At 46.0% G+C, this 18,654-nt stretch overlaps 2 protein-coding genes across 5 annotated transcripts; one reads left to right on the top strand and one right to left on the bottom strand.

The window, feature by feature from the left end:
• The first annotated feature begins 7,701 nt into the window (after window positions 1-7,701).
• Window positions 7,702-13,323, top strand: LOC120685254 (transcription factor LHW-like). Its single transcript, XM_039967068.1, has 10 exons — window positions 7,702-8,307; window positions 8,724-8,891; window positions 9,064-9,145; window positions 9,595-9,636; window positions 9,720-9,779; window positions 10,201-11,892; window positions 12,019-12,120; window positions 12,252-12,392; window positions 12,481-12,606; window positions 12,732-13,323. Exons 1-10 carry the CDS (start codon window positions 8,216-8,218, stop codon window positions 12,891-12,893), a joined length of 2,667 nt encoding a protein of 888 aa, XP_039823002.1. The 5' UTR covers window positions 7,702-8,215; the 3' UTR covers window positions 12,894-13,323.
• A 127-nt stretch (window positions 13,324-13,450) lies between these two features.
• On the bottom strand, window positions 13,451-18,413 carry LOC120685255 (BEL1-like homeodomain protein 1). Of its 4 annotated transcripts, none has more exons than XM_039967072.1 (5): window positions 18,200-18,413; window positions 16,718-17,537; window positions 15,158-15,543; window positions 14,840-14,900; window positions 13,451-14,727 (listed from the first exon to the last, which is right to left on the bottom strand). In XM_039967072.1, the coding sequence occupies exons 2-5, from the start codon at window positions 17,435-17,437 to the stop codon at window positions 13,900-13,902; spliced, it is 1,995 nt and encodes a 664-aa protein (XP_039823006.1). In that variant the 5' UTR covers window positions 17,438-17,537; window positions 18,200-18,413; the 3' UTR covers window positions 13,451-13,899. The 4 variants fall into 4 exon arrangements, with proteins under 4 accessions (XP_039823006.1, XP_039823004.1, XP_039823003.1 ...); XM_039967070.1 differs by having other exon boundaries at window positions 18,156-18,413; XM_039967069.1 differs by having other exon boundaries at window positions 17,977-18,412.
• Between the last annotated feature and the right edge of the window lie 241 nt (window positions 18,414-18,654).

The following is an 18,654-nucleotide window of genomic DNA, read 5'->3' on the forward strand; positions in this document are numbered from 1 at the left end:
TTATTTATTAATTATATTTTCATAGTATACCTATTTAATGTCATAAATTTTTGTATTTTTTTCTATAATTTTAGTTAAATATTGAGATGGTTTGACTCTCTAAAATTTTTAGAATAATTTATAATTTGGAACGGAGGGATTAGCTGCCTAGCTAGATGCCCATGGCGCTCTCCGTCATCCGTGTCTGTCCATGCCCTGCTGCCGCTGCCGTTGCCGCCTTTTGCTTCGTCGCGTCACGGCCCTTTCCCTGTCGCCATGATTAGTGCTTCTATGACATGGATACTAAATATAGTTTATTTGTAAAAAAATTTTAGATATAGATGTAATTTTGCGAGCCAAATCTAATGAGTCTAATTAATACATGATTAGATACAGTAATGCTACAGTGACCATGCTCTAATCATCGCCAAATCATGCGTTCAAAGGCCTCATTAGGTACAATATTGTTACAGTACCTATGTTTGTGGAGGTACTTTTGTAATTAGACTTAATTTAATACCTCTAATTAGTGGTTAAAGTTGTAAAAAATTTACATCAAATTTTTTCACCTCTAACCAAACACAGCACGAATCTCCAGCCCACATTGCTCCTCCTCCTCCGTGGTGCGCTGCCGTCTCGAAAAGAATGCCGGCCGGTCCAGCGAGAATCCGATGGGGACTAGCTAGCTAGTACGTACCGTAGCATGCGTGCTCCGAGTCTGACTGCAGCTCAACCAAGATCCAAGCTTCGAGGCTTTTTCGTTCGAGTAGCGACCCTCCAAAAACAGAGCCAACATGTGGTGGTGATGAGGAAAAAAAAACAGTGTCTTGAGCATCTTAAGCAAAAAAGAGCACCTTAAGCTTGGATCGATGCTCCAATTAGAAGCGTAGACGCGAGATGCAGTTTCTCGAGAAAGCTCAAGCATCTTTTCATTTTACTAAACATTAGCAGTAGTAGCAGTAGTAATCAGCTGAAATATTGCTTATAACTAGCTAGCATCGTACTAGATAGTACGGAGTAGCTATAGAAAAAATAACCCTGCTAGTACAACAACTAGATTTCACATCGAAGCACGGCAGCAGTAAATATCTTGTGTTCGCGACTTCACCACGCCATAAAAAAGGGTCAGCTAATAATCGCCGTTTCTTAGTAATTAATCTTTACTCGTCATACTTCTGTGTTTGCGACCTCACCACGCCATAAACCCTGCTTCACACATCAGATTGGCCCAAGCTATGGCAAAAAGACAGGGGTTTATCATGTACATTTGGCATAATTTAGCAAATAAGTGTGCCAACGTGTGCATGCCAACTAAATACTCCTCAACAATTCATTATTGTCCTCTTCGGAACATAAAATTCTCAAAATGGAATAGGAGCACATGATTATAGAGTGCCCTATCAATTCAAATCTTCCACCACCTATTCTTTGACTGCCGCCACGCTCGTATGGTTTGGACAATCACTCATGCGGCTTTTGGTCTTCCACAGCCTAGTAGTGTGACAGATATGATTGGGCAATGTTTGATGGGGGTTTGTAATGAATTTAAATCACTAGTACTACTTGGACAAGTGGCTACATGTTGATATTTGTGGTTATATTGAAATGCATTGATATTTGGAAATAAACAATCTTCTTTTTTGCAGGTCATCTTTACAATTTCGCACTTGCTACGTATATAGGCTATCCTCCAACGGCCTATCATGCAGGACTTAGGTGTGGAGGCATTGCAGCAGCCGGCACAAATGGCCAAAGAGTTTTTTTTATCAAGGCACATAGGTGACAGTCTAGTCTATGGATTGATAGCTATTAGAGTGTCCGTTTCATTTTTCCTCTTTAGTTAGGCTGTGTGCCGCTAGGCAGAGGCTGGGAAATTTTCAAGCATTCTTATATCGATGTAACATTACTTGAAATTAAAAGCATGGGAATACTATAACAATGATGGAACACACATTAACCAGAGAAACACCAAGGAAGTTCCCCAACGGGTTAGAACCTATGTTACAAATCCCGGAACATATCATTCCATAGCAATGCCGAAAGTTCAATGCTTGGTCATAATTTCGGGCTTCGTAGAGAATTTCATATTGGATCCAAATCCTATGAAAGTACTTAAATTATTTTCTTTTATCTCTAAGGTTTTAGATCATTTTCGATGGGAGTTCCATTTTCATTAAATAGAGTGTCATGTAACGTTTTTGATGATGTGGCAAAGAGTTAACGAAGATATAGGTGAAATGAGTTTTATGGGGATGAAACCATGTATATATTGTTTCCAAGGAAGTTTTTGTCTTGCACATAGTCTAGAAAACACAAAGAATGAAATAATACAAGTATGAACTATTCCAATTATGAACTAAATGTTCTCTTGCTTATGTGTTATTTTGGAAATATCAATATGAAATTCCTCATTGAGAATGACCTTCATTTCCTCCCCCCCCCCGCACACCCAGAAAACCTCAGTATCAACAACAAAAACACACATATACACACACCTCTACGCCATGAGGCTCTCCCTTCTCAGGCCATACTCTGAAAAGATACTCTCTAAAAATCAACAAGTGTTGATGGGGTGGCACCCAAGTCGACCATTGTATTATATTTCTGATCACAAAATATCCTGCAGCTAGAATGCCTCCGTGTCGTCTTCCTGGCGGCTCCCCCGTCGCGGCGCCATATCCCACCCCACCGCCGCTCTTTACCTCCGCCACCACCGGAGCTGCGTGCCGAAAGTCCGGCGAGCAGCAAGGAGAGCGACGGCGGGGCCATCGTCTTCTACCTCGTTACCCATCTCTATTTCTCTCCATTCTTTCATCCCCTCGTTCTTCCTTCCTTCTTGCACCCTGGACATGCCCAGCTGCTAGATCCGCTCTTGTGGAAGCCGGATTCGCACGCTGGTGGTTCCGACCCTCGCTCCATCATCCATTTCGGGCTGGTTCTGGTGTTGGCAGCCTTCAGCCTCGGTGGCGGCGAGCGAGCCCATGTCCTGGCTATGGCGGCCCCCCTATAGAGCGGCCACGGTGGCACCCGGTGGCTTGGCTGCTGCGTCGGCTGCCACGGCGGCAGCGCCCACAGCCACGACAGTCACGGCGGCGCATGGCACGGCACTCGGCACGGCCGCTGCGAAGGCGGTGGCGGCACCCATGGCCCCGGCAGCCTCGGTGGAGGCATGCGGCACAGAGGTGCTCAGCTCGGACGCTGCAATGGCGACCGTGGTGGTGGCGCACGCGGCTCGGCAAGAACGGCACATGCAGCGGCAGCGTGCGACGTCCTTGTTGGGCACAGCGGCGCCAGGTGACGACGGGGATGCCTGTTTTAGTCACCTGCACTGCAGGTCGCAGTCAGACTGCTTCCATTCCTCCAGGGCTTAGCTGAGGTGATGGCGAAAGCTTGAACTACAATGTCTGCGGATGCCGCTCACTCCTTGGAGGCGTCCTTTATTTTACACCTCTCCGCGTCCCCATGTCGGATGTTGCGGGTGAAAACCCAACCCATCTTGGCTGGCGTCAACGGCGCCTTCGGTGATGTGACCTTCTTGAGGCCTGGTCGATGTCCCAATCTGACTTGGGCAGTAGTCAAATTGAGTTGCGCAACCGTGTTGATGTCCTAATCCAACTGGCTGTTGTATGATTCGAGTTCGAGTAGAGTTTTGCGATCGTGATGGCTGGTGGTGGTGTCGTGTGGTGTCATTGTTGGTTGTTGGGGTTCCCTGTCTGGACGATGTTTCCTCTTTTTAATATAATTGGCAGCTCTCCAGCCTGATTTATTTTGAAAAAAAAAAATAAAATATCCCTAACTTGGATATTTGAAAATTACAGTACAAGCAGATTTGTCTTGAAAAGCAATTTCATAAATACTATATTTTTCCTACAACTTGTAACCATATCTTTTCTCATTAGCTCGGCCCTTCCACTGGTCAGATTTTCTTTTCTTCTTGAAAAAATTCCACTGGCCTGATCAATATCTTACTATTACTAATTGGAGGCTCCTTTGGAGCCTTCACGTGAAGCCACCTATGATCCTAGGTGAACACTCTAAAAAAATAGAGAAATCCTATAAATTCTCACAAAAATCAGAAACATCCAGCCATCAATTCAACAACTCTAATTATAATAACCATCGGATCTGTTATCTTTCCTAATAAATTACCCGCCTCTGCCATTATGAAAATAGACTAAAGTAACCCCCTAAATATGTATCTAAATTACCCACCTCTGTCATTATAAAAAATTAAAGTAACTCTTAATGTTTGTGTAAATTACCCACCTATGCCATTATAAAAATAATACAAATACCCCCCTAAATTTGCATATAAATTATCCAAGTTGTTATTATTACAAGTTAAATTACTTATAAATCTGAATCTAAATTATATAATTACAATAATGTATTAAAATGCACTAATATGAAATTCTAAAATTACTATTTCTATCATTATTAATATAGTATTTATGTTATTATTTATATAAAAATACTACCCACGATATATGTCACCATATATTTATGTATGATGGAAGAGAAAAACACCAATTCACAAACAAATAGTTTAACTAAACATATATTGAATACATATGGAGGTGCACAAAATGAAATCTACTGTAACTAAAAATAATGAAAATATATATTTTATAGTATGTGTTAGAATATTTAATAGATGAAAAATGCTTGAGGTGGATAATTATAATTATTGATTTTATTTTTGTATTAATTCTAATTAGTCAGTGCGGGAGGCAGGAGCACGAATTGACAGACTAGTTAAGCAAAACATGAAACGATTGAAGGGTCCCAGCCTCGCTCACTGGTGCAGTGGTGTCACTCATCCATTCACAGGCACAGCTAACCCGTCCGGGCATGCTGTGTGTGCCCCGTTGCCGATGCCAGGATCGCCATCAGATTTGGGTGGGGGCGCAGCGCAGCCCTCGAACCAATCGAAAAAAACACGGGTGGTTGCCGTGCCCCTGCGCCTAGGGAACGGACGCCCAGCATTATTTGCAAGCGGCCAAGGTCAAGATTCTCATACGGATCGTGTCTGGTAGCCTACGAGTGGGTTGGTTTGGTCCGGTTGGTGCACTGCCAATTCGGCACCCATGTTTGCTTGGCACTTTCCCCCTCTTGCCCAGGGCACCCAACAATACCCCTGTCCTGCTTCTTCGTATGCCCCATATGTGTGTTTTCGTTACATGCAACTTGCTATTTTATTGGTACCATACTGCATCTAGTTGTCTAAAATAGGTACTAGATACATGGCTGTACAGGAGCGAGGTCGTTGGTCTCCAGGGCAGCGGTTCCTGTCAAAGAAGGTTCGTGTGTCATCATGTTCGAAACATGGTAAACTAGGCCGGAAAGCATGGAGCTAAGATATCAGAAAAATTTGAAATATGAGACACTATCTTCTATTGGATATCCATGGATAGTGCACACATGTTAGCTTTATGACAAGAACAAGGTTCATGGAACCACGCTCATTGATACTTTTCTCCCCGTGTGAGATGTGGTTTCGAGCATCCAGAAGCAACACCTATTTCCACACAAAACAAACAAGTGCAAGCGTCAGCTATCAACTCAATCGTCGTAATCTTTCTTGGATTGTTGGATTATATATATCATCACCTAAGTGCTATTATTAGACAATGAAATGACACACGTTCTGGAATTGCGACTTAATTCCAAACTAGTATGTAGTGGGCATTCTTGTATCAATTGTTTTCCACAGCTCGAGAAAGTGGAGCATTTGTGTGTGTGTGTGTGTGTGTGTCCACAAAGCTTTATTTTTAGGTTTGTGACTGATCCCAGCGAAGCAAACAGAAATGAATCCAGATAAAGCTATGATAGCATATCCCCCTTTCAGATTTGTTGGACTGGTCAAGAACCAAACACTTGTTATCTGAACATCATACTTGAAAGGGATATACATTGTTCCTTTTGTTCATGGATTTACACACTGCCTTTTGCAAAATGTGAAGTATGAACACACCGTGTCCAATATCTCAGTGCGTGATACAAAGGAGAGAAGCGTCTTTTCAACAACTGATGAGACAAAATTAACCCTCTCCCAGGAGAACAAGATCAAACAACAAAGATTGACGTAAGGTGTCACCAGTTTGATTGCTAATCAGGCGTATCTAACCACGACAAGCAACCCAATTAAGTACTCGAGATAATAAAGAACAGATAGAAATATAGATGGCTTAATCATGATTAATTAGGGCTCGCCGGATACCAGAACATAGGAATTTCAGAGGAAATAGTTAAATTCCCACAGAAATGAAAGAAATTTCTCTTTGTAACCCTGGGCCTCATTCAGAATTTAATCAAATGATTAACAAGCAAAACCTCAATTATTCAGATGATACACCTTTACTGCAAAAGGTTCCAATCCAGCAAGGGACAGCCTCTGCCAATCTGAATGCCTTATCTACCCTTTGCTTTCCCTCATCTTTATGCAAGAAAAAGAAATGCTTACACTAGTATTTGTTAAATTTTAAACTACCCCACCACCCCCCTCAAAAGCATACACGACCGCATAATTTGCAGTCCAAGAACACCTTTTTGAAGGTCCATATCGTCATCATTGCGAATGCTTCACATGGTGATGAGGGTGTATGTACGTGTACCATGTATGAGTATAAACACTCTTAGTTTTTGTGTCGCTGCCATATTCCAATTGCAGCATGTTCTGTTTATGTTATCCGGATTGTCTTGTTGGGAACAGCTTTTAGCACTTGTACTGGTGTAAGAGCTTTGCAAAAAGTTGTGACAGGTGGAAATTAAAATGAAAATAGCATGGGAGAGAAATGTGATGAATTAAAGAAGGCTTTTCTGCCCTAGAAGACAGGCATTTTTCAGGGAGCTTGAATTTTCAGTAGATATTGTTGTTTACCGCACTATAAGAGCAACTGGCGTAATGCGGATGCTTTGGGTTAATGTAAGACAAAAAGATAGCAAAAGCTGAGAGTAACTAATGTGTAACAACCACGTGGCAACTGCAAAGAGTACGGCCATAAGTGTTTGGTGTTTCGTATGTTTAGTACAAAGGTATACAAATGACACTAGAATCTTTCCACATGTTTCAAAGGAAGAAAGAGAACCCAAATACGTTGCAGAAAATGTACTATTCAAATGTTAGCTTGCAAAAGGTCATCCTAGCAAGAAAAACTCTCGTGTTGAGAAAAAAATTAGGCAGAACTCTCACTAATGATCCACTTTATTAGCTTGACCGTCCACACAAATTTTTTTGTTCGTTTCTTTCTAAACTATTTAAATTTGTTCTAAATTGATTAGGATTGTATTGATTTTGTTAGAACTGTCTATATTTCTATCAGCTATAACTAAATTAGTTGAAATATACTTGAACCTTTGCAGACGTCATAGTCCTTGTTTTGAAACCAAGGATATTATAAAAAGACATTGCATCAAAATTGAGAGATATCACATTGATTTGTGAAAACACTTGGAACTAAAAAATTTAGATCAAATGAACTAAAAAGTTTTAAAGTTACAGACATCTCAATGTATAACAAATCTCCCAAAACAACAGGCTTTGGCAATCAAAAACATAGATTCGCCATTGAATTTAAAAATGGCAGCTAAAGTAATTCCCCATTTTGCCCTTTGTGGAGGGAATGATGGCTGTCTCGGGAGCCGCGAAGGCGAAAAAAAAAGGAAGAAAAGAAAAGTAAGGAGTAAACAAAGCGGCAAGGAGGACGAAAGCGAGCGAGACACACACACACACCAACAGTGGCACCACCACAGGCGAGGAGAGGCAGCAGACCAAAGAGAGTGGAGAGCAGCCAGCAGCAAGGCTGCTGAGCCGCCGGCAGCTGAGCTAGAGCATCCCCGCCAGCAGCAGCAGCAGCAGCTAGCGAGAAGGCTGAATCCGAGGGAAAGGCTCGCCGCAACCGTGGCTGCCGTCGCCGGCGCTGCAGCCGCCGCCTGTGAGAGGCGCTCGCCTTGTATTTGCGACAAGGAGGACCCCCGCGCGGCGAAGGAGCTGACAGCTGGCCCCGCCCTGTGATGGCTGCTGCCCGCGCGCCGGCGGCGAGGGGAGGCGTGGGTGCTCCGGAGGCGGCGGCGAGGAGGGGCGGCGGTCTCCGCGCGAAGCAGGCCGGGCGCGCCAGCTGCCGCGGCGCCTAGAGCGAGCGGCGGTCTCCCTCGCGGTCTGCGCCGGAGCTAGGGTTTTGGCGCGGACTGTGCCGGGGTTCTAGCTGAGCGGCGGGAGGAGAGGCGGGGAAGGGAGATGGCGGTCGGGGACGCGCTGCGGCGGCTGTGCGAGGAGATTGGGTGGTCCTACGCCGTCTTCTGGAAGGCCATCGGCGCCGCCGACCCCGTGTAAGCCGCCGCCTGCACTGTTTCCTCAGATTCTTCCTTCTTTGGTGTTTATAAGCTCGTCCTCCTGCTGAATCTCGTAAAAATCTGGACTTTTTGGCCTCTGGGCTCATTCTTCTTCGAAATGTTCGATTTTTTGTTCTGTCTCTTCGAAAGTGCCCATTTTTCGTTGCTACACTGTTTTGGAAACTACAAGGGAATATTTGTGCTCAAAACCAAGAATCCATTGTCCTTTTTGGCAAACATTTCCTGCAATTTTCAGGTTCCTAAAGTTGAATGCTTGGAGACTGGACTTCTTCATTAATAAACTTTGGATGTCTATGCTCTGAATTTACTTCTTCTTCCTATCGTTGCTTGAATTTTGTTTTTTTACTAGAGTGTTTGCTCTCTCTCATTTTAATTTCCTTGGAAATGTGCAGGCGTTTGGTGTGGGAGGATGGCTACTGTGGCCACACGTCATGCCCTGTCGGATCTGAGCCTTCTGAAGCTCTGCCCAGTGACACCGGGTGCTCTGTTCCTGCTGCTGACACCATCTGCTCGCTTGTTAACAAAGTTATGGCGTCGGAGGTTCATGTCGTTGGACAAGGGTAAGCAACCACAGCCTATTTCTTTCTTTTCTTCACTTCCCCACATTTGGTTAGATGAAATCTTCACCATCTTTGGTTGGTTACCTCATCTTTTCTTTGTTAGAATGCAATGCTCTCCTCTCTATTGCTTCTTGGATTCATGGCGAGTGTGCTTGTGTTTTATTTCTGGCAGGACCGTAGGCCGTGCTGCCTTCAGTGGCAATCATCAATGGATCGTCCATGGTACTGCCAATGGTCACGGGCTCTCCTCCGAGGTACGGACAGTACTGGAGTGCTTCCCTTCTGAATTCTGGAGTGAAATTAATGCATACCCAATTTCAGTTTTGTCTGGTTCCATTTTGCTGCCACCTCATTTAAAGCACTGCGGGGGGTAGCCTCCTTCGGTCCTTGAACCTTTTGTCATTTTGTAAGATCCTTTGATTTTGGACTGGTCATTCTGCAAAAATAAATGGTCACTCGTGATAGTTTTAAATGACACATGGACCTGCTGTAAATTATAGAGGGGGAAAGGATAAGAGAAGGATGTTGAGGAATATGTTGAGGAATAGGTTCCCTTTCTTGGGCAAAAGAAAAATAATGTGTAGTCTTTGAGTAGATCACCAACTCACTTGTGTGAAGATCTTATAACTATCTTTTTCTCAATTGGGTTTGGTGTTTTGTTACATTGTTATGGAGATCTTACACCATGTTTCCGACTTCATAGGTCGCTGCTGAGATGAACAGTCAGTTCAGAGTTGGCATTCAGGTGAACAGAACTTTGATGTTGAATATTAAATTATATATCCGCTAGTGTGCTTCCGGAACTCATTCAAAATACTCCTTGTGCAGACAATTGCAATTATTCCCGTGCTACCACGGGGTGTACTGCAGTTGGGCTCTACTAGTTTGGTAAGGCTTCAAGGCTCTAGATACATGCTAAAAAAAGTAGAGAAATCTTTGAACTTTGCACGCTTCGAAATTCAGTAACTTTTTGTTACTATTAGGTCACGAGGCACCACTAATCCATAAATGTTATTGATTGTGGTCCAGTATTGGTCGAGATCCCTGTATATAGAATATAACCAGCACAGTAGGCTCCATAAAAACAATGCTCAAGTTGTGGATGCTAGTGGAAAGTTGAAAAGAACAATAGTGCGTTCCCAAATGAGTACATGCCATTCAAGATTCTGAAATATGCGAATTGCTAAACATGGTATTTGAACAATTCCTCTGCGAATCTGAAAACCTATCCTATTGCAAAATTGAGAATGTTGATTGTAAATTCATGGCAACATTTCATCTCTATATCTGAAAGTGGAAAAAATGGCAGGTTATGGAGAACACAAATTTTGTGATGTTTGCAAAGAAGTTGTGCTCTCAGCTAAACAACCGTTCAAGTATGGCTGCATCTGCTTCGGTTAAAAATGCTTCAAGTCAACATGGTCAATCACGTTCTGTACACGGTGTGTTTCATGTTCGCTCTGATGGCAGCAGCTCAAGAATCTGCAGTCATTTCCCAGTGATTTCTGACCAAAACAGCTGTCCTGAAAGTGCAACTGTGTCAACTAGCACACTACCAAATGCATCTTTGCTCAAGGTTGCGCAACAGAATGGTCATCCTATCGTAGAGAACTTTATCTATGCCAAGCCTGATAGTAGGTTTATACAAGCATCCTACTGCGGCAGCCGACTTGGAAGTAATACGCAGAGTGTTGCTATGAGCTCCGGTTTGATCTCCCCTGTCTTGACCTCGATGGAAAAGCAGTCACTTTTGATGAACAGTAGTGGGCAGTTAGAATTCAGTAATAATGAGCATTCATCAGCAGATCTGGCAAGAAATGTCATTTTGAGATCCCTTGTGCGACAGGACCCTTCGGTCTGTGAAAATACAGATATCAATATTCATCATGGAAGATATGTAGTATCCAATGATATAAATGGTCCTGGGGATTTTGATTTTCTACCTGTTGGTGCCAGATCAAGCAGGGCTAACTTATGTACCAGTGTACCGAGTCAAGTATTAGACCACACTCCAGGAACATTACAGCAGAAACAATCTCAAGTTCCATCCAAGGTTCCCCAATCTTCTGAAATATCTAAGAAAATGGAGAATCCGGAAAGAGGGTCATTTCGAGTTCCTTCAGCTCCAGCTTCTGAATCTGATGGCCAGGTTTCGAACAGCTTGAACGTGGGCCAAGATAATCAATTAAGTAGGTCAAACCATTTACGACCTGACCAAAAGATTAATAGAGTTAATGATCCAAGTGTTAGTGTCAAGAACCTGGATGCATGTGAGCTCCCAGGAATGCCTAGTGAGAGAGCTTCCTCATTGCTTGTGGAGCCTGCTGCAGATAATGACTTGTTTGGTATGTTTGGTGCTGAATTTAATCAGTTCACCCACAGTGTGGGTGCTGATTTGGTCACCTGGAGTGGTGCAGAGTCTCAGAATTCAGATAGAAATGTGCCTGAATCATCGATATATCTCAATAGCTCACCCCTCTTGAGTTCACTAGACACTGATCTTCACTGTTCTGGGATGTTTTCACTAACTGAAACTGATCAACTATTGGATGCTGTCATCTCAAACATCAATCCAAGTGGCAAACAGTGTCCTGTTGATAGTGCTTCTTGCAAGACTGCATTGACGGATGTTCCTAGCACATCTCATCTTGGTCCAGTAGACTTGAAGCGCTGTGAGACCTCCAGTGTCCCTTCAATGATAATCAAGCCTGAGTCAGCACAGTCTGTTAAACAACCATGTTTCCTTGAGAAGTCTGAGGATGGTTGTCTTTTCCAAAATAATGGAATGCACAAATCTCAGATACGTCTTTGGATTGAGAGTGGTCAGAACATGAAATGTGAAAGTGCGTCAGCTTCTAACAGCAAGGGTGTTGATATGCCAAGCAAGGCAAATCGAAAGAGATCTCGGCCAGGAGAGAGTCCTAAACCGCGACCAAAGGACCGACAGCTGATACAGGACCGTATAAAGGAGCTTCGTGAACTTGTACCGAATGGAGCTAAGGTATCCTCTTGCATGCTTGCAGATCACGAATTCTTTTATGATAATTAGAGCATTTGAATTGCATATTTGATCTTAAAAGTATCTGCAATAGTGTGCTAACACTTGTCATCCCATTCATGTCAATAGTGTAGCATTGATGGTTTGTTGGAGAAAACAGTTAAGCACATGCTTTTCTTACAAAGCGTGACAAAGAATGCTGACAAGCTCAAGGATTCTACTGAATCTAAGGTATGCACGTTCTTTACTATCTGACAAAGAAAATGATGCTATGTCTTACTTGACAAGGTGGAACCTGTAAATATTTTACTTAATTTTCTCTTATTGGATAATGTCCTTAATATGGAGTCTTCCTCAAGCAGATACTTGGTGGTGAAAATGGACCCCTTTGGAAGGACTACTTCGAAGGTGGGGCAACCTGGGCTTTTGATGTTGGCTCTCAGTCAATGACATGCCCAATCATCGTTGAGGATCTTGACCGGCCCCGTCAGATGCTTGTGGAGGTAATGGTGGTATTCTACTACTTGTTTTTGATGACATGATGTTTCACCAGGAACACATGTAATTGTGGTAACTTGCCTGTCGCTGCAGATGCTTTGCGAAGATAGAGGAATCTTCTTGGAGATAGCTGACTTTATCAAAGGACTTGGATTGACTATCTTGAGGGGTGTAATGGAAATGCGCAAAAGTAAAATCTGGGCACGATTTACTGTTGAGGTAATGTAGCTAAATGTTAGGCATTCTGTCAGTAGAAATGGTGCTGTTGTTTTCCAATTCCTGTGGGATTTGCTTCGCTGCTGATTTATCAACCTCCTTGATACTGATTGAGGCTGCTCATGCAGGCAAACCGGGACGTAACCAGAATGGAAATCTTTCTATCGCTTGTGCGTCTATTAGAACCGAATTGTGATGGCAGTGGAGCAGCAGAGAACACTAACAACATGAACAAACCTCTTGGTTTGGCGCACCAACCTGTTATCCCTGCAACAGGTCGCATCCAGTGAATGAAGTGGAGCAAACTCTCAAGCATCTTCCAAGTGCTAAGAGCAGGAGGTGCTCAGCGAACTTCTGCTATGACTAGCATCACCAAAATGTCAGTGCACCACCTGGTTCGCTGTGACCTCATTATCTGGGCAAATGTGGCATCCTCGGCGTTTGATCGCAGATAGTCTCGACACAAGATGCATGGGCGAAGAAAGTCGACCGACACGTGTGACCATTAGGCAGTGTTCTGTTTGTATGATCTTATCTTTTTTATTAGTTAGTTAGCACTGTTTGGTCGTACGATAGTGGTTTTTTTGTACTGTTTTTCAGAATGGAAATTCTTGGGTTGATTTATTTCACAAAAAAAAAAGACGGGATACCAGCTTTATACGTTTCTCCTCACATCAGAACCAGATAGCATGACAAACTACATATGCCATTGTCTGAGCAGATTCTGAACCTCTGAGGCATTGTTTTGCTCTTCATATTATTGTGTTATCACTTACTGTTGCCTGCCAACATTCAGAGGCATCCCTTGGTTCTAGCTGAAGCTAACATATATCCTACAGTAGCAGGGTTATCCACAATGTCATCCAGCATATGGTGCTACCAATGAGTTTGCAATGTGCTAGGTTTACATACATGATTACAGTAACAAAAACCAATACTGAATTACTACATACTAACTGCCCAACTTCTACCACACACACTTCCAAGTTCCAATTCCAATATACCCCTTTCACATATTATACCGTATACCCCCCAATCCCTATGATGATCTACATATAAAATCTTGTACAATGTTTAATTTGGGTATCAGCTAGTTGACTATCATCCTATACCTATATACATCCCCCCATGATATCCCATCTTTACATGCCCAAAACCTATAGCCCAAGCTTAACTGCTGCTTATACAAGTATAAGAGCATGTTTAGGCTTGGACCTTTTATTTCTATACAAGCCCTAAACCGATTAATCGATGGATGGAGTTTATTAAGTGCATTGTCGACAGCTTTGCTACCAGCTAGGCCACGAAGTCCCTCATGAGCTGCGCCGCGAAGGACTTGGTGCTCTGCATGTTCATGTCGTACCCGCCGGCGCCGCCGTGGCTGCCGCTGTCGCCGGCGGTGCTGCTGCCCATGAGGAACGACGCCGTCTGCTCGGCGCCGCCGCCGGCGCCGTGCGGGAGGCCGAGGGTCAGAGACACCCCGCCGTTCCCCGCGAACGCGAACGGCTCCGAGCCGAACTGCCCGTACGGCCCTGGGGCGAAGAGAGAGTACCCGCCGCCGTCCTGGTGGTGGTCCCTGGCGCCCGCGCCAGCGCCGCCGCCGCCGCTCTCCATGAACTTCATAAGCAGCTCCCGGTGGCTCACCTCCTCGTGCTGCTGCCTCGCGGCGGCCGCGGCCTGCGCGTGCAGCGCCGCCATGTCGTGCACGTGGTGGCTGTGGAACGCCCCCGGCGCCGGCTGGTCTCCCCTCGCTTTCTTCAGCCGGCGCTCGACATCATCGTCGTCGTCGCCGTCCCCCTCATAGAACCCGGCATGCGCCGTCTGCTGGTCCCCGGCGAGCTCGAGCAGCGTGGAGCCGTGGATGCCTCCGACGCCCTTGGCGGGCGGCGCGCCCTCCGCCGCCACGACTGCCACGCGCGCCGCCGCCGCCTTCGACATGGCGCCGTCTGCCCTCGGCGTGACGCTGTCGACCCCATTGTTCGTGTCCCCGCTCTTGGTCCCGCCGCCGGACTTCCCCTCGTCGTTGCCGCCGCCGCCGTCCTGGTCCTTGGTCTCCTCCAGGTACATCTCCTCCACCATCGGCTTCCACAGCCGCACCCTCGCGTTGATGAACCAGTTGGACACCTAGCAAAGATTTAAAAAAAATCACAGTTTTACCCCTCGCGCCATCGTAAGAACAGTCAAAATCGATCGAGCAAGAACTGCAAAAGGATTCACAGTTTTACTAGCTACTCACCTGGCTCCTGGTGAGCCCGGTTTGCTTGGCGAGCATGATCTTGTCCGAATCCTTGGGGTATCTGCGTGACAACACAGGGATCAATGCGGGCCAATCAGAGTCGGACACAACACAATGAGGAGGTGAGTGAGACCAGTTGCATTGCATGGCGCCATGGACACCAAAGCAAGCAAGCGAGAGCAAAGAGCCAAAGGGCAAGCAATGGAGTAGCTCGACTCGAGGGCTAGCTGAGCTCGCGGGCCCCACGCGTCCAGCTCTCGAACAACAAGAGAGTACAAGCAGGCTCATGATGATCGATCGAGCTCTCGAACAACTTACGGGTGCAGGAAGTGCTCGAAGAGCCAGGAGCGGAGGATGGAGACGGAGCGCTCGGGGAGGCCGCGCTGGGGCCGCCAGGCGCCGCCCTGCATCATGCCGAGCTGCTGCAGCGCGCGCTGCTGCCGGAGCTGGTGGTCGATGAACCGGAGGCGGGAGCCCACGGTGCGGCCGCCGCCGGCGACGGCGGCGTCGGCGTCCTCGCCCAGGGCCCGGCTCGCCGCGCGCACCTGCGCCGCGATCGCGTCCCGCAGGCACCGGAACTGCCGCGAGATGGTGCGCAGCGCCAGCGCCGTGTACGTCCGCGCCGACCCGGCCCCCGCCGCCGCCTCGAACGACGACGACACCGCCTGCATCTGCCCGTGGTACTGCCGGTACCGCTGCTCCACCTGCCGCCACCAAGGCATACATCATCGCCATGGACAACCCAACAAACATCAGGCTTCGGTCAACACACACTTGGCCATTAATCAGGGTGTGCATGCATGCTATTGCTAGCTGATAAAGTAGTTGATTAGTGATGATCCAACCAACTGTTTTCTTACAAACTCTTATCAATGCTGATCGGTGCGATCACAACCGCAACAACTCAAATGCTAGTTTTTTTTTCATCTGTTGTACTGGCAGTAGCTATATAGAAAGAGTACAGTGGGCACTCATGCATCAGGCTATTGCAGACAAAAAGAGAGACGCATTTGATCAGGCAACGAATTGAAGCTTGCTCGTACTGGCATAGACCAAGGACAGCCAAAAGAAGGCACTAGTTTTAATTTATCTGCACAATCATGCATGCATGAAACTAGCTAGCATCCATCTCATCTGAAAAATATGTTTAAGAAATCTCCACTTATTGCTCTTTTTTTTAACGAACCATACAGGAGAGCTGCCTGTTCTATTAAAAAAAAGATAAAAGTTCAGATTGGACAATATAACAATAGAGAAATAAAACAACAATCCCGCATCTATATTTCATTGTAGATGAAACAGAAGAGGATATGGTTTTCTTGGTTGCCACTTGTTAGTCGTTTCATATATATAATAACTATTTTGTGAGAGGTGCAAATCAAAGAATTAAGTAGAGGTCCAATAATTGGCACTAGTGAACTTGCATGCATGTTGGACTGAGAGAAGGATTTAAATTAAAGTGGGGGTAGACTTTGGAATATATATTCACATAATAATTGAATTTAAAGTTGGACACTGTTCCAACAACTTGTGTCACTCATCTTTCAGAAAAAGAAACAGCAAAACAAAGATAACCGAAAAGCAAATGGCTCGCAGCCTTTTAATAACGCTGTCTAAAATTGTAGAGGCAACCAAACAGCAAAACACCACCAAATATCTCTCCCAACCAAATTTAGAGGCAATATTAAATTCTGGCAGATGGTAACAAAAAACTCAATGAAATTTGAGAACTTTCAAGGATTCGACAGCAACTGAAACAAGTTTTTTTTCCTTCTTCTAAACATCTTGTAAAAAGGAGAGAAAACATCAAACAGGAAAAACAAAAAAATAATAATCTTGTTATGAAGCACTACTACTGTAGTAAATTACGCTACTGACCTCGTCAAGCATGTTGATGAGCTTGCTCTTCTTCATCTGCTGCTCCTGCCGCTCGGCCGTGGACAACTCCGGCACCGGGCCGCCGCTCTTCGCCCAGCCGTCATCGGTGCCGCCACCGGAGACGCCTTCCGAGTCCTCCTTCTTCTTCACTGCCGCCAGGCTCTTGGTCGCGGCCTTGGCGTCCTCCACGCCCTTGCTGACGCTCACCACCTCGTCGAGCAGCTGCTGCGCGGCCTTGAGGTACTTGGAGCTCATCACCATCTGGCCCTGCGGCGTGGCCGACGGGCCCAGCTGGTACTTCCCCTCGTCGGCTCCTCCAACGGCGGCCACGGTGACCGGCGGCGCCTCGCGGGACGACAGGCTGAGCACGGCGCTGACCCCAGCGGCGGCGCCGGGAGTCTGCGCCTGCGGCGGCGACATGTCCGCGGCGCCGCTCGTGGCCGGGGTCCAGAGGTTGTAGCCCGACGGCGGCGCCTGCAGAGGGATGCCGACGAAGTGCTGCTGCGCCGCCGACGGCGACTGATGGTGGTGGCCGAAGGACGCTGGGGTCATGGTGCTCACCGCCGAGTTGAGGAGCATCATGTTGGTCGCGCCGGGCGGGGACGCGCCGGCGTCACCACCGTAGCTGGCGTAGCCCGGGTTCATGAGGTACAGCGTCTGCAGGCCGTCGGCACTGGCCTGGATGTCCGTGCCGGCGCCGCCGTGATAGTACGCCGCCATCGCCGACAGATCGGCGCCCAAAAATCTTGGCTTTGTGCTTCAGTGCACCAAAATTATCCTCAATTAGCTTCAGTGCAATATCACAAGCTTGTGGTTTTGCCTGTCGAGAAGAAGAACGGATCGAAGAGGTTAACAATCGAGAACAAGCAAGGGAAACAAAAATTAACAAAACAAGGATGAAAATACCAGAGCAAGATTTTTAGGAATTCCTGGAAGAACAGGATCCATGAAAGAGAGAAGGTAGGGAGAGAGAGAGATGGGGTGTGCAGCATGTGTATATATGCATGGAAGAGGAAGAACACTAGCTAACTATATCTAGAAGAGCTCTAGAAGAGGAGAGAGGATGTGAGAGAGATGTGGAATAGGCATCAGTATCAGAAAAAAATATATTAATAAGGAAAAGGCAGGCATCCATCTTCATCAAGTGATTTAACAAAGAAACGGTGCACAGATGTCAACACAAAGCACACACACATACACATCACTCAGCTCGCACACCATCTCTCTCATCATCATCTCTCTCTACTTCTCTATATTACCTCAAGAATTGATGCCGCTCATGAGCTCCTGCACGTGCTATCCCTTGCTGCACATAAGAAAATTATCTTGCTGCGTCTCTCTCTCTCTCTCTCTCTAGAAAGAGAAGGCCGTTGAAGATCCTAGCTAGAAAGAGGAAGCAGGAGGAGCAAGAAGGTGGAGGTTGATGTAAGAGTAGTACCAAGGTATCAAGAGCATGAGATCACTCATGTCAGTGTTGAGTACCTGCAAGAGTTCCTTTATTTCCCTTTTGCTCTCTCTCTCTACAGAAGACACAGGCGGCCTATATATCTCTCCTCCCTGCTTCGTCCCGCATCTCCTCCAGCTGAAAGGGAAAGAGAAGAGATAGAGAGGGAGAGAGGGAGACCAGCTAGCAGGCCAATTAGCAAAGTCTTTTAGAGAGAGAAAGAGGGATGAAAAAGGGCAGTGGAGGAGGGATACCCACCTCCCACTTCCAATATTATCCTCTCACAACGCCCCCCACACCTTTTCCCCCACTTCCCCCTTTTCTCTCTCTAGATTTCTAGCTAGCTACAAGATTTTTTTTCCTTCTCTCCCTTACTTTCTCTCTCATCTGCCACTCCAAGCATTTTAGGTGTGCAGACCCATCTGTACAGGTTTGGCCTTGGGTGGCGAGTTTGAGCACACAACACAATCAGAGAAAGGACTGTTGTGCACAA

This window comes from Panicum virgatum, chromosome 8N, assembly GCF_016808335.1.
Source record: "Panicum virgatum strain AP13 chromosome 8N, P.virgatum_v5, whole genome shotgun sequence".
Taxonomy (NCBI): Eukaryota; Viridiplantae; Streptophyta; class Magnoliopsida; order Poales; family Poaceae; genus Panicum; species Panicum virgatum.